Below are 25,678 nucleotides of genomic sequence, written 5' to 3'. Positions count from 1 at the left end.
GTTAATACCGCCACCTACTGGGATATTCTGCAGTTACACTTTGGCCATTTGGTACAACGTGTCCATAAAACATGCAATGATCATCGTGTACTGATAGTGGCAGTAATGAGCCGAATGGACTTTAGATTGGCAGCACTTACCTACGGAGAGGAAGAGAAACTAGCACATTGATGGAGTATTTTTGGTAAAACGTTAGTTGCGAAATTTATTTACAAATACCATATACAAACCTCGTATTTGAAGTGGATATTAGCTGTCTTCCTTGTTTATGTGTATGACGTTTGCATAGCTACGACTAGCTTGCTGTTTTGGTAGCAGCATTATCAGTTGCCAATAACAAGTCACTAGCTAGATAGCAGCTTGCTAGCAATGAACGACACTGTGGCCCTTCTGCAGAAATTCAATGCGCATCCAGATTCCCGCTGTTGGTATGTGGCATGGAACCCCAAAGGCACATTGCTGGCATCATGCGGTGGTGACCGAGCCATTCGGATATGGGGAAGGGAAGGTAAATACGACAAATCCGCTGTGAAATTAACATTAAAAGCAGCATGTGCCCGCGGAAACAAAACAAAAATTTGAAGGGGGTGTTCCTGCATGTGGGCATTTCTGCATTAGCAGGCACCTCTTTATATTTATATTGGTTTTTAAAGATCCACATTGCAGAAATCGCTCCGCCATTTCCTGGTTGCCACAATTCTGATTGTTTTGTTGCTTCCAGCCTATAGACAGAAACTAAAACAGGAAGCTCCTGCACTCAGGTCTGTTCAACGCTGGTTCGACCAATCGGATTCCACTCTTCAAGATTGCTTCGATCACGTGGACTGGGATATGTTCCACATTGCGGCGAACAACAACATTGACGAATACGCTGATTCGGTGAGTGGGTTTATTAGCAAGTTCATCGGCGATGTCGTACCCACAGCATCTATTAAAACATTCCCAAACCAGAAACAGAGGATTGATGGCAGCATTCGCGCAAAACTGAAAGTGCGAACCACTGCTTTTAATCAGGGCAAGGTGACCGGAAACATGACTGAATACAAACAGTGTAGCTATTCCCTCCGCAAGGCAATCAAACAAGCTAAGCGTCAGTGTCGAGACAAAGTAGAGTCGATATTCAACGGCTCAGAGACTAGAGGTATGTGGCAGGGTCTACAGTCAATCACGGACTATAAAAGGAAAACCAGCCCCGTCGCGGACCAGGATGTCTTGCTCCCAGACAGACTAAACAACTTCTTTGCTCGCTTTGAGGAAAATACGGACAAACTGAAATGGAAATGGTCCAAACTGAAATGGTCCAACCACACAGACAGCGTGGTGAAGGCGGCGCAGCAGCACCTCTTCAACCTCAGGAGGCTGAAGAAATTTGGCTTGTCACCAAAAACACTCAAACTTTCACAGATGTACAATCGAGAGCATCCTGTCGGGCTGTATCACCGCCTGGTACGGCAACTGCTTAGCCCATAACCCTAAGGCTCTCCAGAGGGTAGTAAGGTCTGCGCAATGCATCACCGGGGGCAAACTACCTGCCCTCCAGGACACCTACACCACCCGATGTCACAGGAAGGCCAAAAAGATAATCAAGGAAAACAACCACCCGAGCCACTGCCTATTCACCCCGCTATCATCCAGAAAGCTAGGTCAGTACAGGTGCATCAAAGCAGGGACCGAGAGACTGAAAAACAGTTTCTATCTCAAGGCCATCAGACTGTTAAACAGCCATCACTAACATTGAGTGGCTGCTGCCAAAATACTGACTCCACTCCAGCCACTTTGATAATGGAAAAATTGATGTAATAAATGTATCACCAGCCACTTTAACCTCTCTGGGATCATTCGGGACGCTAGCGTCCCACCTCGCCAACAGCCAGTGAAATTGCAGGGCGCCAAATTCAAAACAACAGAAATCTCATAATTAAAATTACTCAACCATACAAGTATTTTACACCATTTTAAAATATACACTTCTCGTTAATCCAACCACAGTGTCTGATTTCAAAAAGGCTTTTCGGCGAAAGCAGAACATATCATTATGTTAGGTCAGCAACTAGTCACAGAAAGCATTCAGCCATTTTCCAACCAAAGAGAGGTGTCACAAAAAGCTGAAATCTAGATCAAATGAATCACTAACCTTTGACAATCTTCATCAGATGACACTCCCAGGAATCAATGTTACACAATACATGTATTTTTTGTTCGATCAAGTTCATATTTATATCCAAAAACCTCAGTTTACATTGGCGCCATGTTTAGAAATGCCTCCAAAACATCCAGAGAAATTGCAGAGAGCCACATCAAATAACAAATACTCATCATAAACTTTGATGAAAGATACATGTTTTACATAGAATTAAAGATAAACTTGTTCTTAATGCAACCGCTGTGTCAGATTTCAAAAAAGCTTTACAGCAAAAGCACAATGTTCAATAATCTGAGAACAGCGTTGAGCCACAAAAGCAAGCCATACAGTTACCCGCCAAATTGTGGAGTCAACAAAAGTCATAAATAGCATTATAAATCTTCACTTACCTATGCTGATCTTCGTCGGAATACACTCCCAGGACTTCCACAAGAAATGTTTGTTTTGTTCGATTACGTCCATATTTATGTCCAAATACCTCCCGTTTTGTTTGCGTGTTTAGTTCACTATTCCAAAGGCACAATGCGCGAGCGCAAAATCCAGATGAAAAGTCAAGTGTTCCATTACAGTTTGTAGAAACATGTCGTATGTTTACAATCAATCCTTAGGGTCTTTTTATAATAAATCTTCAATAATATTCTAACCGGACAATAGCGTATTCATTACAGAGGAAAAAGAAGGAATGGCGTGACCGCGCAGTAAACAACTGATTGGCCTCAGCCTAGTCCACTTGTTGGAACAGCTCTTATTCGACACCCTTCCACAGTAGAAGCCTTAAACAACTTTCTAAAGACTGTTGACATCTGCTGGAAGCCTTGGGAAGTGCAATCTGGCCCCATAGGCACACAGCATATTGGATAGGCAATCACTTAAATGAAACTACAAACCTCAGATTTCCCACTTCCTGGTTGGATTTGTCTCAGGTTTTCTCCTGCTCATATGAGTTCTGTTATACTCACAGACAACATTCAAACAGTTTTAGAAACTTTAGAGTGTTTTCTATCCAAAACTACTAATACATATATTTGCATCTGGGACAGAGTAGCAGGCAGTTTACTCTGGGCACCTTATTCATCCAAGCTACTCAATACTGCCCCCCTGTCACCAAGAAGTTAAACAATGCCACTTCATATAATGTTTACATACCCTACATTACTCATATGTATGTATTGTACTCTATACCATCTACTGCATCTTGCCATCTTGATGTATCACTAGCCACTTCAATATAATGTTTACATACCCTACATTACTCATCTCATATGTATATACTGCACTCTATACCATCCAACTGCATCTTGTCTATGCTGTTCTATACCATCACTCATTCATATATATTTTTATGTACATATTCTTATTAATTCCTTTACACTTGTGTGTGTGTATAAGGTAATTGTTGTGAAATTGTTAGGCTAGATTACTCGTTGGATATTACTGCATTGTCAGAACTAGAAGCACAAGCATTTTGCTACACTCGCATTAACATCTGCTAACCATGTGTATATGACAAATACATTTTGATTTTGATTTGATGTTGCATTTATTTTGTTAGGCGTAGCTTGCTGTGCACACTGTGTCGCAAACTACACTGAACAAAAATATAAATGCAACATGAACAATTTCAAATATTTTACAGAGTTACAGTTCATATAAAGAAATTAGTCAATTGAAATAACTTCACTGGGCCCTAATCTATGGATTTCACATGACTGGGAATACAGATACCCTAAAAAAAAAGACAAGGGCATGGATCAGAAAACCAGTCAGTATCTTGTGTGAGCACCATTTGTCTCATGTAGCGCTACACATCACCTTCACATAGAGTTGATCAGGCTTTTAGAGGCCTGTGGCATGTTGTCTCACTCCTCTTCAATGACGGTGCGGAGTTGCTGGATATTGGTGGGAACTGGAACATGCTGTTGAACCAGAGCATCCCAAAAATGCTCAATGGATGACATGTCTGGTGAGTATGCAGGCCACGGAAGAACTGGGACATTTTCAGCTTCCAGGAATTGTGTACAGATCCTTGCGACATGGAGCTGTGCATTATTATGTTAAAACATGAGGTGGTGGTGGCGGATGAATGGCACGACAATGGGCCTCACAATTTCATCACGGTATCTTTGTGTATTCAAATTGCCATCGATAAAATGCAATTGTGTTTGTTGTACGTAGCTTTACCTTCCCATACCATAACCCCACTGCTACCAAGGGGCACTCTGTTAACAACATTGACATCAGCAAACTGCTCGCCCACACGATGCTATACGTCTGCCATCTGCCCGGTGGCCATTAAAAATGAGCATTTGCCCACTGAAGTCGCTTATGATGCCGAACTGCAGTCAGGTAAAGACCATGATGAGGACGACGAGCGTGCAGATGAGCTTCACTGACACAGTTTCTCAGGGAAGCTGGGTGAAGAAGCTGTATGTGGAGGTCCTTGGCCTGTGGTCCTTGGCTACACTTGGTTTGCAAGTGTTGGTCGTACTGCCAAATTCTCTAAAATGACGGAGGCGGCTTATGGTAGATACATGAACATTACATTCTCTGGAAACGTTCTGGTGGACATTCATGCTGTCAGCATGCCAATTGCATGCTCTCTCAAAACGTGAGACATCTGTGGCATTGTGTTGTGACAAAACTGCACATTTTAGAGTGACCTGTTTTTGTTCCCAGCACAAGATGCACCTGTGTAATGATCATGATATTTATACAGCTTCTTGGTATGCCACACCTGTCAGGTAGATGGAATATCTTGGCAGAGGAGAAATAATCATTAACAGGGATGTAAACATTTGTGCACAAAATTTGAGAGAAATACTTTTTGCGCTTATGGAACATTTCTGGGATCTTTTATTTCAGCTCATGAAACATGGGACCAACACTTTTTACGTTGCGTTTATATTGTTCAGTGTAGTTAGCACACAGTGTTGCCGGTGTTTCATGCAGGAACCAATGGGATGCTTGGGGGGATGCAGGAATGCCCACATGCCAGACCGCCACAAATTGTAGGTTGCAGTAGCATACTACTGGAAAAAATGACCCCCATTTGATTATCTGTGTAGGTGACTCTTGGGAATGTAAGACCTTGCTCCAGGATGGACACCAGAGAACTGTCAGAAAGGTGGCATGGTCCCCATGTGGGAACTACCTGGCCTCAGCCAGCTTTGATGCCACAACCTGCATCTGGAAAAAGAAGAATGATGATTTTGAGGTGAGGGGACTGGTCACTGTGAACAGCTTACTACTGTATATGCATTTATGGTGATGGTAAGATATGTCCCTAGTTGAGAGCATCACACTGTCTCGGTTTCTTTCAGTGCTTGACTGTGTTGGAAGGACATGAGAATGAGGTCAAATGTGTGGCCTGGGCCCCATCCGGTAACTTGCTGGCCACATGTAGTAGAGACAAGAGCGTCTGGATCTGGGAAGGTTAGTGCGGCATCAATATAGGAATAAAATGTCTTTGTATTTCTATCACGTGAAACAAGTATTAACATTCAACTGTTTCTCTGTATGTAGTTTTGAATAGTCTCTCACAATCTCTTTCCTTCTCAGTGGATGAGGAGAATGAGAATGAGAATGAGTATGAGTGTGTGAGTGTGGTAAACTCTCATACACAGGATGTCAAGCATGTTGTCTGGCACCCAACACAGGAGGTACTGCCTATTTCATATGCTGTTTCACTCCTTGTACTAATAGCAATGTTATATAATCTCATGACACCCCATTGCTATTGCAAGGCTTCTCTGGACTAATCATTTCAGTATTCTGTACTCTGCATTCACTGTCTACCCCACTAAAGCTAAGTGATGTTCTCTACGCAGCTCCTCGCCTCATGTAGCTACGACAACAATGTGTGTGTCTATAAAGAAGAGGATGATGACTGGGAGTGCAGGGCGACCCTGGAAGGACACACCTCCACTGTCTGGGGTTTGACCTTTGACCCAAGTGGCCAGCGGCTGGCCTCCTGCAGTGATGACTGTACTGTAAAGATCTGGAAAGAATGTCAGCCAGAAGGTGGGCAGGGTGAGAAAGATACACACACAATGCTCCATAGATGGTGTGGTGAAAAGGAAGGTCAGGAAAAACAACTTTTTTTATTATAGTTTTTTTTTATTTTTTTACAGAAGGCACTGACACGGCTTGGAAATGTGTTTGTACCCTTTCAGGGTTTCATGGACGGACAGTGTATGATATTGCATGGTGAGAGTCCTCTTTATAGAAATATATACTAACGTTCAAAAGTTTGGGGTCACTTAGAAATGTTTGTTTCTGAAAGAAAAGCAAACATTTTTGGCCATTCAAATAACATCAAATTGATCAGAAATACAGTGTAGACATTGTTAATGTTGTAAATGACTATTGTAGCTGGACACTGCAAATTTAAAACATTTTTTTTTTAAATATCTACATAGGCCCGTTATCAGCAACCATCACTCCTGTGTTCCAATGGCACATTGTGATAGCTAATCCAAGTTTATTGTTTTAAATAGCTAATCGATCATTAGAAATCCCTATTTCAATTATGTTAGCACAGCTGAAAACTGTTGTCCTGATTTAAAGAAAAAATAAAACTGTAGACTAGTTGAGTATCTGGAGCATCAGCATTTGTGGGTTCGATTACAGGCTCAAAATGGCCAGAAACAAAGCACTTTCTTCTGAAACTCGTCAGTCTATTCTTGTTCTGAGAAATGAAGGCTATTCTATGTGAGAAATTGCAAAGAAACTGCCAAGAAACTGAAGATCTCGTACAATGTTGTGTACTGCTCCCTTTACAGAACAGTGCAAACTGGCCCAAACAAGAATAGAAAGTGTGGGAGGCCCTGGTGTACATCTGTGCAAGAGGACAAGTACATTATAGTGTCTAGTTTGAGAAACAGATGTCTCACAAGTCCTCAACTGGCAGCTTCATTAAATAGTACCCACAAAACACCAGTCTCAACGTAAACAGTGAAGATGCGACTCCGGGATGCTGCCCTTCTAGGCAGTTGCAAAGAAAAAGCCATATCTCAGACTGGCCAATAAAAATAAAGAATTAAGATGGGCAAAAGAACAGACACTGGACAGAGGAAGATTGGAAAAAAGTGTTATGGACAGACTAATCTAAGTTTGAGGTGTTCGAATCACAAAGAACATTTGTGAGATGCAGAACTTGACGCCATCTGTCAAGCATGGTGGAGGCAATGTGATGGTCTGGGAGTGCTTTGGGGGTGGTAAAGTGGGAGATTTGTACAGGGTAAAATGGATCTTGAAGAAGGAAGGCTATCACTCCATTTTGCAACGCCTTGCCATACCCTGTGGACGCTGCTTAATTGGAGCCAATTTCCTCCTACAACAAGACAGTGACCCAAAGCACATCTCCAAACTATGCAAGAACTATTTAGGGAAGAAGCAGTCAGGTATTCTGTCTAATGGATTGGCCATTAGAGGTGCTTCAGGAAGCATGGGGTGAAATTTCCTCAGATTACCTCAAAAATTGACAACTAGAATGCTGAAGATCTGCAGGGCTGTAATTGCTGCAAATGGAGGATTCTTTGAACGAAAGCAAAGTTTGAAGGACACTATTATTTATAACCTTGTCAACATTTCCTATTCTTTTTGCAACTCATGAATGTTTTCATGGAAAACAAGGATATTTCTAAGTGGCCCCAAACTTTTGGAAGGTAGGTTATATTTGAACGGATTTACATATTTTAAAATGTAGCCAGATTCACCAAGTCAGTACTCTTTGGTTGTTCTCAGGTGTCCACTGACGGGTGCCCTGGCGACTGCATGTGGTGATGACGGAGTACGTGTGTTTAAGGAGGATGAGACTGCTGACCCAGACCAGCCTGCTTTCTCCCTGTCTGCCCATGTACCCAAGGCCCACACCCAGGATGTCAACTGTATCGCCTGGAACCCCAAGGAGGCTGGGCTCCTTGTCTCCTGCAGTGACAATGGGGAGATAGCAGTCTGGAACTACCAGTCTGGGGTCTGAGAACATGTACAGTATGTGGGGCTAGTTAGGACTTCCAGATCCAGTGTTTAACAATGCTGAATTTACCTTGTACTGTCAAGGGTGCCAACAGCACTGAAATTGTCATGTATGATGTTTATTATTAATCCCTCTTGCAATAACCTGTTTTAATGAGGTTAGAGTGGTTTTGATTTCATTATACTGATACCTGCCTGTGCACTTGTGGTTCAAAACTGAATGTGGGCCCTAAATGTCATAATTATGTATTTGATTAACAATACAATATACACATTCCAATGGTGTTTTGTAATATCAAGAAAATAAAATTGTCATAGCTATGTAATCAAGGGATTCAGCACACTTATGTCTAGATGCTAGATAAATGTTTCCAGAAACCACTTCTAGTAAGCGTTGATGGAAAATGTCTTCACTTTCACCTTTTATATTAATTGTTCATAAAGATGGTCTTCAGATTATATTAATTTACAGTCAAAGTAGTCTGGATCATTTTTATTGGAAAAGCTATGACAGCACAAAGGTATTTCACCAGCAAACAAAACAAGCTTTTCACTCTTAATAGCAGACAGGGTTGGGAGTAACTGAATTTATTTGTACTAATCAGTTGTTGCCAGGGGAAAAAATACATTTCGACTGTTCAATGACATTCAAATTAGTCTTGAAAGGCGCCAGCTTGTTCCACCTGAGCGAGTCAGAGGCCACTATGATTACACACGATGGATGGATCCTTTCTTCTGATTTAAGGGGAAAGTAATCAGAGTTTGACAATTGACAGATTATTTAGAAAGTACCCAACTATGATTGCAGAGTTGTGAAACCGTTACAGGCAAATTGAGACAATCTCTGATATACTATGATTTGTTTACTAAAAATGTAAGCAGACTTCTCTAATTGGGTACTATATACACATCACTATCCTTGACTGGAGCACATTTAAACAAAAAGGGCTGACAATTACCTCAAGCACAATAGAATATAACAGCCCATAAACGTGACTCATCTACACTGAACAAAAATAACCGCAACATGTAAAGTGTTGGTCCCATGTTTCATGAGCTGAAATAAAAGATCCCAGTAATGTTCCATATGCACAAAAGGCTTCTCACACATTTTGTGCTTTGTTTACATCCCTGTTAGTGAACGGTTATCTTTTACCAAGATAATCCAGCTACCTGACAGGCGTGGCATATTAAAGAGCATGATCATAATACATTGTGTGGGCGAGTGGTTTTCTGATGTAAACAGTGCCCCATGATGGGGTTATGGTATGAGCAGGCATAAGCTACGGGCAATGAACAATAATACAAGATCCCGAGGCCCATTTTTTTGATGGTATCTGTATTGCCAGTCGTGAAATCCATAGAAATGTATTTATTTCTTCATATGAACTAACTCAGTAAAATTGTTGCATTTATATTTTTGTTCAGTATAAAACAAACAAACTCTACTGATCCCAGCTTGAATTGAGAAATGACTTGTCATCTGATGCCTGATTAGTCTGAATCACTGTCTCCATCGCTGTCTGCCTCCTTCACATCCACGCTGAACTTATACTCCTGATCACAGCCCATGTAGGCATCACTCATGAAGTACAGTGTGTAGTTGTGAACGCCCAGCACTGGTGCAACAAAGTCCAGCTTCACCTGCAATGGGAGAAAAGGGCACAGAGTGAGGCCAAGCATTGCTAACACAGAGGGTATTCACCTTTATGATTACTTTCGGGCTTTCAGACGCTAAATCAATTACATGCTAGTCTACATGTAGGCAACTGTCAAAATACGCAGATGCTTGCATGTATTGGCTCTTTAAGGTCCAGTTAGGATTATAAACAGACCTTGGCCTTCTGCTGCAGGGTCAGCCTCTTTATGGAGATCAGGCTATTGGACTTGGGGTCTCCAATCACCACCCACCAGCCCTCCTCACGTTTCTGAAACAACAACACAGTCAAAGGTTAAACATGGTCATTGTTGAGTTTGTGCTTTTTGAATGAATCACTAGAGGAGCTTTGACAAACTGGAGGTGATGATCCATACCTGGGGGAAGAGTGGGGCAATAACAGGCCCAGTCACCTCTTCTTCTCTCTCCAACTGGACCAAAACCAGCACTGGACCTCCACTGTAAACACAAAGATATGATCAGACACCTTCACTTACTCTGCTCCTCTCATTCTCAATGGTCTATAGATTCACTGAGCAGTCGTAGTAAGTAGCAAACACCTTATAATTAACACCTTATAATTAACAACCTCCGAAGCAAACAAACATTTTCCTGTGGTACTGATCTCTCTATATTCAGTCAACCTATTTCCCCACAATTATTCCCCTCTACATCTACACCCCCATTTAAATCACCTCTTGATGTTCTCCTTCTCTGCCACCTCATAGGACAGTTCAATGTTAGGGTAGCGGTTACAGAAGCGAGCCACGTCAGCTATCTGGGTGTCTGAGAGCTGCAGCAGCCCACTACGATCCTCATCCTCCATCTCCATGATGTCAAAGATACTCTCCACACCCTTGAGAAATACGAGAGATCAGCTTCAAGATCCACATCAAAGCAAGATGGCCATGATCCCTTGTCTGGAAAATGGAAGTGTAACAAATTAATAGAGTAACAGGCAGTAGTAGATGTGTTACCTTGTCCATGCAGCGTTTGATGTGCTCAGAGGTGAAGTAGGGCAGCTGTTTGAGGTAGGAGTCCTTAGACCACATGGCCTGGGTGACCATCTGAGCTAGCTCCATAGCAGCCAGCGCAGGGCTCAGCCAGCCATTACTGGACAGCACATCTACACAGGCCTGGATCAGACGCACAGCCTGGACAGGACACACAACCATACACATAGATTTTAAAACACTAGCACACTTCAAATCTGACCCTCTACTTTCTGAACTCTTCAACACTAGGTCATACTAGAGTCTTTCTGCTCTACAGAGTCCATTTACTACAGTGTAGACTGCACCAAAGCATCTATTCATTTCTCATTCACCTTGCTGAGGATCTCCTCTGTGTCTGACTGGAGCTCAGCGCTCAACTGCATCCTGGACAAGTGAGCCTGCAGCAGCAGGTTGGTCTTCACATGGGGGTCGTTGAACTTGGGGTTGTTCAGTTTGTGGGGCACCTTCTGGGCCAGCTGAAAACAACATATACAACTTGATTAATGAAAATTTCATAGAATGCTTCCAGATTAGTATTTGTGAGCAATGAATTCACACTTTCCATTACTTCCAGTTCTACATGACTATTTGGGTGGGGTAAGTCTGCAAAAGTGCATATTATGATTATTGATGTGAATTAGTGTGTTTACCTGTCTGAGCAGGTTGTCCTCATGGTGTCTGATGGGGATGTTCTTGTACTCAGCAGCATTGGAAATTATCTCAATCAATCCACGGATCTTGGTCTTGGCGTTCAGGGACATACTGAACAACTCTGATACAAACACAAAATATCAGTAACTCAAGTTATATACTGTATAATGTATGTATTCTATTTTAACACTTGCTTAGTCTATGGGGTGGTTCACAGCATAGGTGATGTGACTGATAAAGCCATATTTAGTGACAATGGGATGTTGGTTGTGGTAGTTCTCACCGATAGTGGTGTAGTTGATATAGTAGTAGGCAGCAATCATGCCCAAGTTAAGAGGTGCCACGTCCATCTCATCCTCGATGCTGATGCACTTGGACTGCTCCAGGTCATGCAGGGTGTTCTCCACCAGCTCTGACAGGTGGTCGGACAGATGACGGTGAGACATGCCTGGAAGGGAGAGATGGAGAGCAGCACATTAACATAAGACTCCTAGACAACAACACTACAGGTATGGAAAAACACTACATGTCTAGAATTTCAACAGTAGAGAGCAGTGCCAGTGCTGTAGGTGTGCCTGTCTCACCTTGCAGGTTGTAGTAGTTGGGGTTCTGGGTCATCCGGCGGTACAGGAAGGTCCAGGTCAGGTAGTCCACTGCGTCCTGTTTGTTCTCCACCGTCTTGGTGACGATCTCAGCGTTGAAGTGGTCGTGCATGCAGTGGTCCAGGTGAGATTCCACCGGCAGGGGCTCATACAGGAACTTCTTGAAGAAATCCTAGATTTGAGAAAAATAGATTAGGTTCTAAAATTACAGAATGATGGAGTGAAAGAAAAAGTGACAGTGAAAATGGAGAGAAAAAGAGGATATTGCTGACGTACCTTTTTGGAACCCTGGCACATGATGACACAGCGTCCCTCATCGTCCTGCAGGGGCCGATTGGCCTTGCCCACCATCTGGAGCACATCGTAGATAGGGTAGTCCACATAGCTGGGGACACAGAGGACATGGTCACTAACACACTTAACCTGAGTGATATAGACTAGGAAATGTAGTCATTACAACAACCAAAAATATATATAATAAATAAACAGTGTTACTTACGCATGTATTTTGCCATTGTAGTACTGGGTGTCCATGATAACAACCAGGTGAGCAGATATGTTTGTGCCCCAGCAGAGGGAGCGTGAGGCCACTACAACCTGGACTGCACCTGCAGACAGAGGACCAGACACAGTATGTCATTTAACAATCACCCGCTATACTTTCTCTAACTATGTACTATATCAGCAGTTCTAAGGGAGTGGCCAGTTGTACCCGAGTTAAAGAGCTGCTCCACAATCCTGCGTTCTGTAGTGGACAGGCCCTCGTGCAGGTAGCCCACCCCATTGGCCAGTGTCTCCTTTAGGGTGCCGTCTGTCACCTTCTCCAGGAAGGGAGCCAGGTCCTTCTCAGTGCAGTGCAGGAACCTACAGGGAGACAGGGACATCTGTTACTGCTCTGAGACCTCATGTTATAACATCTACCAACATTGTATACATAAAGAGATTAAACTCCTTGCTCAGAAAGATTAAAGTGTGTAAAGGTTATGGGTCTGACCTCTGAGGGACCACATCAGCAGCACAGAAGGTGAGGATGTCGATGGCGGTGAGGCGGGTCTGTCGGCGGGACGGGACGAACACCACAGCCGGTTTAGAGGGGGAGTGCTTCATGATGGCGTGGTACACTGGCTTGGCCATGGACAGCAAGCGAGTCTGGGTGTGACTCACATTGAAGCCCTGAGAGAGGAGAGGCATTACAATTAAGGTAAATTGAGCAGATATGATATTATCCAGCCAGATAATAATATATTTTATGGAAAAACCTTATGGGGGTTTTATTTGGATAAGAGCAGGTTGATAATGTAACAGGTTGAGAGGACATTACAGTCATGGTACAGACCTGGATGTGCAGCTCCAGAGGGACAGGCCTGACGTTGGGGTGGAAGTTAAAGGTTGCGGTGGTGCTGCATCCCAGCCAGTGGGCCACGTCTTTGGCGTTGGACAGGGAGGAGCTGAGGGCCACGATGCGGATGGGACGCTCAATCTGAGACGAGATGTACCTCATCCTGGAGCAGATCACCTCCAACACAGGCTTCAAGCAAGACGGTGAGTATGAATATCAATATATTTTACTTGACATGTCAAAAAAGCATTGTGTAGTTGCTATCAAAGCACTAGGCATGTGGATACATAGGTTTCATCAGTTTGGATCATGGCCTTACCCCGTTCTCTCCTCCAATGAGGTGAGTCTCGTCCACGATGAAGAGGCTGACGTTCTGGACGTTCTTCCTCTGCTTCCAGCGGCGCGACAGGATGTCCCATTTGTCCGGGGTGCTGACAATGATGTCACCCTTCCCCAGGAGCTTCAGGTCAGTGCTAGTCTCTCCTGTCAGCAACACCACCTTCTTATTCAGAGCATCCTGGAACTTCTGGTGCCAGTCAACAAACACCTGGACACACACGAGTGACGTTAAACGGGGTGGAAGGAATGGGTAATATAAGTGCGAATAATCAGAAGTCAGACAAAAACAACATTATGTTAAAGTTGAAAACACTCCATCTTGATAGCCCTGTACCTGTTCAGCCAGGGCCTCCATGGGTGTGATGTAGACACAACGTCCCTCTGCGTTGTGCAGCAGCATCCTCAGGATGGCAAACTCAGCACAGATGGTCTTCCCACTGCCGGTGGGGGCTCCCACAAACACGTTGTCATCACTGTTGTACACAGCGTTGAACACTGGACAAACACAGAGAATACCACATGTTATTTTACTCACAATGTTAGCGCCAAAGGTATAGAGGCATGGGCCTGATCGAAGTCATTGAATGGGCCACATTGGTCTTAGAGGTCAGATGGGTGCAGTGAGAAACTGTTAGCCCAAATGGTGACACTTCAGAGTCTCAGAGTGTGTCTTACCCTGTGTCTGGATGGGGTTGAAGAAGGGAAACTTGTTCTGGTAGAGGGTCTCGAAGGCGGCATTACGCAGGGCAGTCACAGGCAGGGGCTGCAAGTCCAGCAGCTCAGTAGGAGGGGGGTACTTCTCTGGCAGGATCAGGTGGCGGAAAGACACCGGCAGCTGGGTCTCACAGGCTGAGAGAGAAATATGTGCAGAGAGAGAGAAATATTTTCAATTGACATCCTCCAAAACTTTAGATTTGCTTACACAGTTTGAATCGACTAAGTTACTAATAAGAGCTAGCCAGAGGAGTGTCGCACTCACACAGCCAGCGGTCCGAGGCCACGCGGATGAAGTACTGTGGGGGCAGGGGCTCGAACACGGGCACGAAGAAGGTGACCAGGTGCTCGTCCTGGGCGTACTTGGCCTTAAGCAGGAAGTACTCGTGGTGTAGGATGACCTCACTGTCTACATCCTCCACCAGGATCCAGAAGGCCTCTGACGAGCCATGCACCTGTATGGGCCACAGAGAGGGTGTGTATGAATGTGCGGGTGTGTTACAGTAAGAAAAACCTAATTTAATCTGAGCCATGTAACAGCTTTCAACTAACAGCCTGAGGGTAGTATACAGATCCACTGACCTTGTCATCCCACTGGAAGTCTGGTGTGATGGTGAGCTCCACCTTCAGTGTGGAGCGGGTGATGGGCTGCAGGTGAACAGCAAGGTCCAGTTTGGGGAACTGGTGCACATACTTATGGATGGTCTTCCCCATCTTGGGCATGCGGATCAATTCACCTGAGGGACAGAAACACTTTCAATGACAACTTCAACAACCGGGGATGAATCAATGAGTATGTAGTGTTAGTGGGTCCAGATCAAGGTGGGGCATTTGGGGTGCAATGCAGAGCAGACTCACCAATCTCATTGTGGTTGAGGTCATAGAGGCGCTCGAAGGGGAAGTTCTTCTTTTCAATCTTCTTGATGACTTCCTCTGGGAGCTTCCTGAACTGACGCAGAGGAGACATGGACTGCCACCTGTGTAGGAGGGGGAAACATTCAGACAGAGTAGACCAGAAGAACATCACATTTCATTCTAGCCTCGTCATGTACACTGAACAAAAATATAAACACAACATGTAAAGTGTTGGTCCCATGTTAAAATAAAATATCCCCAAAATTATCCATCCAAAAAGGTTATTTCTCTCAAATTTCAAGCACAAATGTGTTTAAATTCCTGTTAGTGCGCATTTCTCCTTTGCCAAGATAATCAATCCACCTGACAGGTGCGGCATATCAAAAAGCGGATTAAACAGCTAGATCAGTACACAGATGCACCTTGTGCTGGGGACAATAAAAGGCCACTCTAAAATGTGCCGTTATGTCACAAATCAAATCAAATTTATTTATATAGCCCTTCGTACATCAGCTGATATCTCAAAGTGCTGTACAGAAACCCAGCCTAAAACCCCAAACAGCAAGCAATGCAGGTGTAGAAGCACCTGCACAACACAATGCCACAGATGTCTCAAGTTTTGAGGGGAAATGTAATTGGCATGCTGACTGCAGGAATGTCCACCAGAGCTGTTACCAGATAATTTAATGTTCATTTCTCTACCATAAGCCGCCTTTAATGTTGTTTTAGAGAATTTGGCAGTACGTCTAACCGGCCTCACAACCGCACACGTGTAACCACGCCAGCCCAGGACCTCCACATTCGGCTTCTTCACCTGTGGGATTGTCTGAGACTAGCCACCTAGACAGCTGATGAAACTGAGGAGTATTTGTGTCTGTAATAAAACCCTTCTGTGGAGAAAAAGTAATTCTGATTGGCTGGGCCTGGCTCCCCAGTGGGTGTGCCTGGCTTCCAAGTGGATGGGCCTATGCCCTCCCAGGTCCACCCATGGCTGCGCCCCTGCCCAGTCATAAGAAATCCATAGATTAGGGCCTAATTAATTCATTTCAATTGACTGATTTCCTTATATGTACTGTAACTCAGTAAAATCGTTGAAATTGTTGCGTTTATATTTTTGTCCACTATAATTCACTAGGACTGGTGACTAAGGTGTTCATCAGTGAAAACTAGGAATAAACAGCAATGGTTAATTTACATCCTCTTGTCAATCATCTTGCAAAGGTTCATGGTCTTGTCTGTGAGCTGGGCCCATCCCCTGCTCAGGACGATCTCAAAGATGGCTCGCATCAGTCTTCCAGCACTCTGAGGAAGGATATAGTTAACAGTCAGATACTGGTAACATACTGAAAACATCTCTCTAATCAAACAAACAAATGGACGTAGCCTTACCTGCGTCACATAGACCATGTCAGCCATCAGAGCAAAGCCCTCCAATTTGAGCTGAGAGATATAAGCCTGGAGCAGCACGTTGATCTGTAATAAGAACACACACCTCAGAACTGGCTCATAGCAACAGGGCTCTAGCAATACATACTGCAGTGGTGTTCCATATAATTGATCAGTGTACAGTGTCAACATTGACACGTGTAGTAGTAGTATACCTTGGCGCTGGGCTCTTCAATGCTCTCCTTCACTGGAATGGGAACTCTCTCCAGCAGCTTTTGCAGTTCCAGCTTCTCTTCCTGAAATAAGAGCATTCATGTATCTGTAGCATTTTACTGTACAGTTTCTGGTGTAGACCTGGGCCAAAAGCATTCAGTAACATTTCTGGCCTTCTGTTCTGCCTGCGGCTATGGAACCCTGACCTGTTTACCGGACGTGCTACCTGTCCCAGACCTGCTGTTTTCAACTCTCTAGAGACAGCAGGAGCGGTAGAGATACTCCTAATGGTCGGCTATGAAAAAGCCTAATGGTCGGCTATTGACTTGCTGCACCCTCGACAACTACTGTGATTATTATTATTTATGAACATCTTGCCCATGTTCTGTTATAATCTCCACCCGGCACAGCCAGAAGAGGACTGGCCACCCCTCACAGCCTGGTTCCTCTCTAGGTTTTGGCCTTTCTAAGGAGTTTTTCCTAGCCACCGTGCTTCTACACCTTCCTTTTTTAAAATTGTATTTTACCTTTATTTAACTAGGCAGGTCAGTTAAGAACAAATTCTTATTTTCAATGACGGCCTAGGAACAGTGGGTTAACTGCCTGTTCAGGGGCAGAACGACAGATTTGTACCTTATCAGCTCGGGGATTCGAACTTGCAACCTTACTAGTCCAATGCTCTAACCACTAGGCTACCCTGCCGCCCCATTGCTTGCTGTTTGGGGTTTTAGGCTGGGTTTCTGTACTGCACTTTGAGATATCAGCTGATGTAAGAAGGGCTTTATAAATACATTTGATTTGGTAATTAAATAGAGTATTCCAGAGTAGGAATGGGCATTTTAAATGATTTCACCTTTTTTTCCTGGCTATTCAGATAGTCGAAATACATGTTTTAATTTAAAAAATCTAAAAGACTTTTCAAACTTCAATGGAGACAGCCGGTGTGCTGCCCCCTGCTTTTTTCAGCAGAAGGGTGTGTGTGGGAGAGAAAGAAAGTAGCCAAACTTGTTGCTGCCATAGGTTATCTATCTTACCATCTGGTAGTGCCTGTCTTGGCTGCATCGAATCGTTGTAAAGAAGCTAGCTAGCTACAGGCCAGTTAAATACTCTAGCTAACTACCTGGCTAACTTAAATGGCTACTGTAGCTAGCTTCTTTACAACGATTCAATGCAGCCAAGACAGGCACTATCAGATGGTATGATAGAAAAACGTGTTGCTGCCGTTATCTATCTAGCTAACTTAGCACAGCTAACTAATTTAGTATTTTTTGCATGTGCTTCCTGTCCTTGTCTACAACAACTCCATTCATATGAAACAACAGCCTACCTCTTGGTTGATTGTTTTAGCCTACTCCTTCTCATTTAGCCAACTTAATTCTGTAATTGTAATTCCATTTTGTATTGATTAGATCTCCCTCTTCACTTGCTACACATGGAGCCTCTGACTGCAGCAGCGATTTGATTGACCGACAATAACAACAAGCTACACGTGTGAAACCAGTGTAGGCTGCTGGTGAATCCTTTTTATTGGGCGCACTCATACAAACTGTCATTAAACAAAAAAATATGTAATGGTTTATCCTTTTAGGCTATGTAACAATGTCACATAGATAATCGTATTTCATTTTAGTCAAAGCCTTTTCATTGTTAAAGTAGGCCGATATTTATTGTCTCAAAAGTTAATACTCTCCCAAGTCAGCGAATAGTAACGTCCATTTGGATATTTGAATAACCGTGCCCATCCCTATTCTAGAGTGCTGCATACCTCTCTGACAGTGATGTTCCTGAACTCAGAGGAGAGGGAGAAGACACGGAAAAGCTCGATCTCACTGAGGGTGGGCTTCAGCAGCTGGTTGTACGTCTGGATGGAGTCATGGGTGATGTAGAAGTGGCTGGCGATGCGACCCAGATCCGTCACCTTCAGGGAAGGACGAGAAAAGTAATCTAATATGAATATCAATAGCATAATCTTTGTTTTCACCATCTTAGAATCTTGAAGAGGCCTCAATAGGTCAGTGTCATTGCATTGATCCCACTGGACAGAGTGCATGTGTAGAGCAGTGTGTACCTGGAAAGCGCCGGTCCGCTTGTCGTACTTGACCAGGCTGTTCTTGTCCAGCACATTGGCTGCAGTGTGGACCAGGTCCATCCTGCGGCGCTCCAGCAGGGGGTCCGAGCTGCGGTCGTCATGGGAGACTCCGTACAGGGTGGGGTTACGGAGCATGCGCACGTACAGGTAGGTGTAGCCCAGCCAGTTCACTGCGTCCTGATGAGGAGACAACAAGGGAGGAGTGAGACCACTACAGCAGCAAGGGTTTGAATGTTAGCACTAATGGTTCTAGTTGACCAGTCTCCCCACAAGTAGTTTCAGTAGCAAACCACAGCATGTCTGTATTGTTATTAGTGGTGAGTTGTGTGAGGTGTTGTAAATCCAGTTTACGCTCACCTTAGCATTCTGCACGTTGCCCAGCACTATCTCAGCATTGAGCATGTCTGGCAGCTTGGACACCATCTGGCTCTCGATGGGCAGCTGCTGGTTGAGCAGAGATAGGTAGTACTGCAGCTCCCCATGGGATGTGATCAGAATGCCCTCTCCCTTGGTGTCGTACTGAGGACGCCCAGCTCGACCAAGCATCTGAACACAGCACAGAACACAGGTGTCATTCAAACTCACAAAGCTAACAGAGTTTGAGCATTATTTAGCTCACAAAATACTCTGCTACAGTGAAGTCTAGCCCTGTGAATGTACCTCACTAGTCTAATCCAGCCAGTGCAGACTAACCTGTAGAATGTCTAGGGCTCCCAGCTCTGTCCATCTGCCTTTTTCTGGGCTGTACACCTGGGTGCCTTTGATGATGACAGTATGTGCAGGCAGATTCACACCCCAGGCCAATGTGGCTGTGGACACCAGCACCTGAAACAGACAGAGCCCTTTCAGTGAGACGGGTCCGGTGACATTGTAACAATAGCTCTGACTGTATTAAAGGAAAGAGGTTAGTAGAGACTAACCTGGATGTGGCGATCAGCAAAGAGATCTTCCACCAACGTACGGTCCACTCTGGTCATACCAGCATGATGGATGGCGAAACCGTAGGGCAGCAAGTCCTTCAGCTCAAGGTTCTGGGGATGAAAAAAATGTATGTAATGTTCCTTTTTTTTTAAAGGTGCAATATGCAGAAATCGCTTTGCCATTTCCTGGTTGCTAAAATTATAATAGTTCAATTAATTTCAGTTTGTGACAAATCTAAATCTAAAAATATTGTATGTTCAGCTGTTTAAAGCTGGTGTTCAAAACCAAAAGTAAAAGATGTAAAAACGAAACTTACCGGGAAGCATAGAAATAGCGCACATAAACCAGATCTACCGCTGCTTAGACTTGCTTTCAATGAGAATGACAGATCTATAACTCACAATTCTATGTGAATTTGGTCACCCAAAAAGTTACATATTGCAGCTTAAATAATCAGATTATTGTAAGATTTGTTTTTTTACTCACAGATTTGGGGATAGATGTGTGTAGAATTCTGCACATGGAGAGATTCTACAGGCTTTGTTAGCTAAAATTAATCCCCAGGTCAGATGAACTCACCTTGCACTGCTCTGCCTCAGTCCTGAGGACCTCAGTTGAGGCTGACCCCTCCCTCAGGAACAGCCCCAGGGTGTCTTTCTCCAGACACATGTCCCTGATAGCCCGGGCCGTCTTCCCCGTCTCCTTCCTGGAGTGGACAAACACCAGCACCTGACAAACACAAGTTAGCACAGGAATACCAGATTGTGTGGAACGTTCTGTCTGTTGATATTTCTCATCTGATAGACATTAGGATTTTCCAGATCTCATGTTTCTCATGTTTTGCAGAGTCAGATGATGGTTGAAGAACACTAGGCTGAGCAGGCCTCACCTGGTTCTTCCCAGCATGCTCCATGATCTTCTCATAGACAATTTCGTTCATGATCTGGAAGCGCTTGATAGCCTTCTTCTCAGTGATGCCCACATATGTCTGTTCCAGGGGCACTGGACGGAAACTGGAAGACAGAAAAGACTATCAGTCAAATTTGTGCTTCCAATCCAACCTCTCACAAAATCTGTTCATCTATAGTAGGACGATAAGTGAGAGCGTGTGGAGAGATTGACCCTCCTTCCTGAGCCCTGGCTGACCTGTTGTCAAAGTAGAAGAGTCCCTTGGCGGGGTCTACCCGCAGGCAGGTGGCCACGTCCTCGTAGTTGGGCAGGGTGGCACTGAGACCCAGAAGACGCACGTCCTCCTGGGTCAGCTCCACGTTGCGGATGGTCCTGGCCACCAGAGACTCCAGGACTGGCCCACGGTCATCATGCAGCAGATGGATCTCATCCTGACCACCAGACACACTCAGTTACAGCTCTTACACCCAATGAGTTTATAACTACAGTTCTAAAAAATCCTGTCAAATAACATAAATGCTTGGGCAATAGTAATGGGATGTTTGATTAAAGGGTCTTGCATAAAGTCCATAACCATTTAAGTTTGAGAGAGTGTCTGTACTTACAATGATGATGAGGCGCACTAGCTGGGTGTAGGTGCGCTCGCCTCCTTTACGTGTGATAATGTCCCATTTCTCTGGGGTGCAGACGATGACCTGGGTGGCATTGATCTCCTCTTTACACAGCTGGTGGTCTCCTGTCAGCTCAGACACTGTGATGCCATAACTGGCCAGACGCTGAGAGGAAGGGAGACATGCAAAACACAATCACAGAATTCCTTATTATACAAACATAGCTCTCCTGGCAATTCAAGTGCATGACAGCACATAACACTGAGTTCTGACCCCATAAAAATAACAAGTCTCACCTTACTAAAGCTTCCCACCATCTCCTGTACCAGCGAGCGCATAGGAGCCACATAGATGATCTTGAAGTCATCCAAGTTGATGGTTCCGTCCAGGTTGATGTGCTTGCCGATCTCTCTTAGCATAGCCATGAGGGCCACGTTGGTCTTACCTGCTCCCTGGAGGCCCCCAGTGGAATAGACAGAGGAAGAAAATACATTGGGATAAGTTAAAAAACAAAACAGAGTTCAACAACGGCACTGTTGAACATATGCTACATGACAGAGTGCTGAGCAGAGAGCAGTGTATTATAGTTGACCGTGGTTTATTTACTGACCGTAGGAGCACACACCAGCAGGTTCTCATCGGTCTCCATAGCAGTCTTGAACAGCTTGCTCTGAATGCGGTTCAGGGTTTTGAACCCTTCGAAACCTGCCTGGGCATACTTGGGCAGCTTCTCAATGGTCACCAGCACCTATTAATACAGATGATCAATTGAGACTTGGGGGAAGGTTCTTGAAAATAAGACCATTCACTTGCTAGAAGCGTCAGTACTGACTACATCAAAAAGATACACAGGCGCACACACACACCTCATCGTCAGCGAAGGGCTTGGGTTTGAGTGCAGGGACGTGCACCTCCTCGTAGCCTTTGCGCTGCTTGCGAAAGGAGCCATCGGGCAGCTGGCACCTCTTGTTGGCCATGAAGTGGCTTCCCTGGGTGAAGGCCAGGTCCTCCAGGTCCAGCAACTGTTTAGGGGTCATAGACTGAGAGGGGGGAATAAATGGTTGAAGTTAGGATTTATTTAGCATCAATGTATTCATATTGAATGTATATCATTGCTACATGTGTGTACTGTTTATAGTTTATGTTAAAATCGTCTGTGGATTACAGTGGCTATAGACAGGCTACAGTCATGTGTGCATTATTCATGGTCCTCCTCACCTCTCCATGGTCGATGTCCATAGATTCCAAGTCATTGTCCACACGAGACTTCCTTACTCTCTCCCTGCGAGATCGCTCTTCCTGAAGACATGAACACCAGCCGTTGTTTGAGACCAAGGGAACCAACATTAAATGCTTAGGTGATCATTTATCCTTCTATGCATTTCAGTCTGTTCCAATACATCTACAGTACACAGCGTAGAAACAATGATTTATCCAGTGATTAATACAACAATTAAGATGGTTTCTTACCCTAATAATATCCTCCTTCTCAGTCTCCTGCAGCTGATAAAGAACTTTGGACAAGTCTGGATCTGTCTCCATCTTTCCTATGATCTTCTCCTTCTCTGCTTCGCTCTGAGCACTTGCCAACATGGTACAGTACTGGACTGTGAGGGAGCAGAGAAATGTATTATGAGTGACCTCTCAATTTTGGTAATGCATGCTGTTATAGTCCCCATCTAAATGTTAACTTAATGTACATTAGTTGTGGAAATGATAGGTACTCACTCATGCGACGATGCTGACGAAGGATTTTGATGAAGTCAAAGGTGTTGAATCCCAACAGTAAGACCAGCTGGTTCTCACATTCTCGGTCATCACTGGCCGTCTGTGGAATACAGAGACAGGAAGTCAGTCAGAGACCAAGGCAACCACATAGACAAAGGCAGAGATACTGAAACAAATAAGACACACAAACACATACCTTGAGGATCTCCAGAACCTCATCTGCTTTCTTCTGAGAGATTATGGCATCGTCATAGAAACGGCTGAGCTGACGTTGGAGCCAGAAGGCATCGATGTCACGAGGGTGCAGCTCCTTCTTCTTGGCTGTCATCACATCACCTGTCACACCAAGCTACAGGATACATGTTTAATTAGTGCAAAGGTTAAAAGAGACATTGTAGTTTAGTATAAACACAGACGTGTGTGTTATGTGAATGAGGGGTCTTACGTTGGCTGTCAGAGTGCAGCCCAAGTCTGCTTCCTCTCCTTCACTCTCTTCATCTGAGCCATCATCTCGCACCTCCCCAAACTGGTCCTCATCACCCTCCTCCTCATCAGATTCAAACTGGACATTCACTCCGTATGTTTCGTCAATGTTGTCATCTGTATGTTGAAACATTGGTTCATTTTAGTGCATAATAGTAGCCAGAAATGAATGCATGATCCAGTTGAGTGAATATAATGTAAACATTCCTTCATCATTGTGTTCGTTTTCTTACCCATGTTCTGGAGCTCTTTGTCACCACCGTAGTCACTGATCTTCTTGCCCAGGTTGACCAACACGTGGTAGCGTGTGTCATCTGCAGGCCCCAGTAACTGCTCCACTTCACGCCGTCTCTCCTTGTCCCTCATCTTGTCATTCTTCAGCACAGCCAGCACCTCGTCAGCCGCTCCACACAGGATATCTCTCGGCTGCAGAGATACAGAAATACAGCACAGGCATATTCAAGTCATTGATTTGATTAGAACATTGTTCATTCCACCATTATATATGGCCTGCATAGTGTTCTTCATTCTTTTCAAATCAATTACCCCTTGAGACAGACACATAATTGCACAAGAGTCTTAACAGCTGTTTCTCTGACCTGATCTCCAAGCGCAGCCTGGATGAAGCTGAGAAGGACCTCATAGGTCTCCCTGGTTTCCTTGGTCTTAGGCTTGTACACGATGCCCACCATCTCATCAATGCCCTCTGACAGGAGGGTGAAGCCCTTCATCTTGTTCATGTCGTGCCTGTCCTCATCTCTCTTCCTCCTTCTGCACAGTTCAAAAGACAAAGGTGGAGGGAATAGTCATACATGGGTTAGTCAGTCAAGAAGTGTTTCAGACATGCACCAGAAAAATACTTGAAGAGGCACTTGTACTTACTTTGCCCGTCTCTCCTCCAGCATTGAAGGTTTGGTCCTCTGGGACTTGTCACCCATCTTGGTTCCCACCAACTTCCCCACCAGGGACAGCACCTCTCCTGTTGGCTCATCACGCCTTGTGCGGTCAATGAGCGAACGGTCTGCTTGCAAGACCAAGTTGGAGTTCTAGTATTGGACAATAGACAAAGTTAAGAGGAAGGGTAAAGCAATGTAAACTTGCCTTCACCATGCTGGCTAGTTATACACTTACTGAAGCACAAAAACAACACTTATTGAGAAATTCGTTTGCCAACATTGGACAAACTGGCTAGCTAACAGACTAACGTTAGCTGGCGAACTTCTCGCTAACTACCTAGTTAGTAACCAGTAGAAATTACAATACTTTGTCCAGACACATTAGCATACCGGTAACACGTTAGATAACTACCGAACTACTGCAAACTACTTAGGCGCAAGAAAACAATACAGCATGAGTGAAAACATCTCCAAGTGACGTTAGTTAGCTAAAGTTAGCTTAGTTCAATTTCATACTTACCGCTTTGTACTCGTACTGCAAGCTACGTGCAGTAACATCCGCCATGATTGCTTGAATTAATGTTTAAGCACTGTTGTGGTTCAACAGTTACAATTTACAGTGTCACTAGAAGAACGATGACTAGTTAATGTTAGCTAGCTGAACATTAGCTAGCGAGTTTCTAGAGCAGCTAGCTAAGATGGAGATGCTATACTACGATTGGCTAACGTTAGCTCCACAGCCAATGTTGATGTGCTTGGATCAAGAAATAGAGGTAAGCGAAAATCCTTTCTATCAATATATACACTTAGCGATATGTGATGTACTTGTTGTTAGTAAAAGCGTTAGCCATCCGTTTCTGCGAACACGCTCGCTCCAACAACAAGCGGCGCTTCAGTTCCTACTTCCGCTTCCGTCCGTGTCGTAGGTCAAATTCGAGATTATATTTTTTTGTACAGTTACCTCTATCAATTCGACGAAGCAGTACCGCTCTGGCCAATTTAATTAAATATAGGGTTTTCTAGAATCTAAACTAATAGTGAGAGTATAGCATCCCCATCCATATGTTAGTGCTGGGTCAGGTGTCCCTGGTTCAAAACCCCCACTCAGACTGTTCCTCATCAACCACCACTGACTGTATTGTTAGCCTGGCTTGGTTTTGGTGACAATTAT

General features: G+C 44.2%; 2 protein-coding genes across 5 annotated transcripts; one reads left to right on the top strand and one right to left on the bottom strand.

Annotated features, from left to right (window-relative positions):
• The first annotated feature begins 113 nt into the window (after window positions 1-113).
• Window positions 114-8,445, top strand: LOC110525611 (probable cytosolic iron-sulfur protein assembly protein ciao1-B). 4 transcript variants are annotated; one of them, XM_021605892.2, is made up of 7 exons: window positions 114-508; window positions 5,209-5,357; window positions 5,464-5,575; window positions 5,702-5,802; window positions 5,971-6,163; window positions 6,316-6,349; window positions 7,889-8,445. In XM_021605892.2, the coding sequence occupies exons 1-7, from the start codon at window positions 370-372 to the stop codon at window positions 8,121-8,123; spliced, it is 963 nt and encodes a 320-aa protein (XP_021461567.2). In that variant the 5' UTR covers window positions 114-369; the 3' UTR covers window positions 8,124-8,445. The 4 variants fall into 4 exon arrangements, with proteins under 4 accessions (XP_021461567.2, XP_021461565.2, XP_021461566.2 ...); XM_021605890.2 differs by having other exon boundaries at window positions 6,274-6,349; XM_021605891.2 differs by having other exon boundaries at window positions 5,971-6,172.
• A 150-nt stretch (window positions 8,446-8,595) lies between these two features.
• On the bottom strand, window positions 8,596-25,432 carry LOC110525610 (U5 small nuclear ribonucleoprotein 200 kDa helicase). Its single transcript, XM_021605888.2, has 44 exons — window positions 25,028-25,432; window positions 24,494-24,657; window positions 24,211-24,382; window positions 23,845-24,037; window positions 23,574-23,728; window positions 23,325-23,477; window positions 23,129-23,228; window positions 22,871-23,007; window positions 22,619-22,699; window positions 22,267-22,440; window positions 22,011-22,148; window positions 21,697-21,852; window positions 21,395-21,565; window positions 21,027-21,220; window positions 20,770-20,893; window positions 20,460-20,609; window positions 19,880-19,990; window positions 19,653-19,784; window positions 19,317-19,505; window positions 18,939-19,136; window positions 18,636-18,788; window positions 16,873-16,953; window positions 16,661-16,744; window positions 16,467-16,573; window positions 15,275-15,393; window positions 14,999-15,153; window positions 14,682-14,871; window positions 14,378-14,551; window positions 14,037-14,197; window positions 13,683-13,910; window positions 13,361-13,552; window positions 13,019-13,197; window positions 12,737-12,888; window positions 12,524-12,632; window positions 12,301-12,409; window positions 12,007-12,196; window positions 11,706-11,870; window positions 11,422-11,543; window positions 11,104-11,247; window positions 10,754-10,930; window positions 10,472-10,632; window positions 10,154-10,235; window positions 9,955-10,047; window positions 8,596-9,763 (listed from the first exon to the last, which is right to left on the bottom strand). The coding sequence occupies exons 1-44, from the start codon at window positions 25,070-25,072 to the stop codon at window positions 9,614-9,616; spliced, it is 6,414 nt and encodes a 2,137-aa protein (XP_021461563.1). The 5' UTR covers window positions 25,073-25,432; the 3' UTR covers window positions 8,596-9,613.
• Between the last annotated feature and the right edge of the window lie 246 nt (window positions 25,433-25,678).

Source organism: Oncorhynchus mykiss, chromosome 6, assembly GCF_013265735.2.
Source record: "Oncorhynchus mykiss isolate Arlee chromosome 6, USDA_OmykA_1.1, whole genome shotgun sequence".
NCBI lineage: Eukaryota > Metazoa > Chordata > Actinopteri > Salmoniformes > Salmonidae > Oncorhynchus > Oncorhynchus mykiss.
The sequence above is the reverse complement of the archived record's forward strand: the minus strand, read 5'-3'. Positions and strand labels throughout refer to the sequence as shown.

Coding starts and splice junctions, on each gene's coding strand:
- LOC110525611 (XM_021605889.2), top strand. CDS start 370: ATGAACGACACTGTGGCCCTTCTGCAGAAATTCAATGCGCATCCAGAT. Junction 509..5,208: donor TCGGATATGGGGAAGGGAAG/GTAAATACGACA, acceptor TTATCTGTGTAG/GTGACTCTTGGGAATGTAAG. Junction 6,173..6,273: donor TCAGCCAGAAGGTGGGCAGG/GTGAGAAAGATA, acceptor ATTTTTTTACAG/AAGGCACTGACACGGCTTGG.
- LOC110525610 (XM_021605888.2), bottom strand. CDS start 25,072: ATGGCGGATGTTACTGCACGTAGCTTGCAGTACGAGTACAAAGCG. Junction 18,789..18,938: donor AGCGGACCGGCGCTTTCCAG/GTACACACTGCT, acceptor CCTTCCCTGAAG/GTGACGGATCTGGGTCGCAT. Junction 10,931..11,103: donor CAGAGGAGATCCTCAGCAAG/GTGAATGAGAAA, acceptor TGTCCTGTCCAG/GCTGTGCGTCTGATCCAGGC.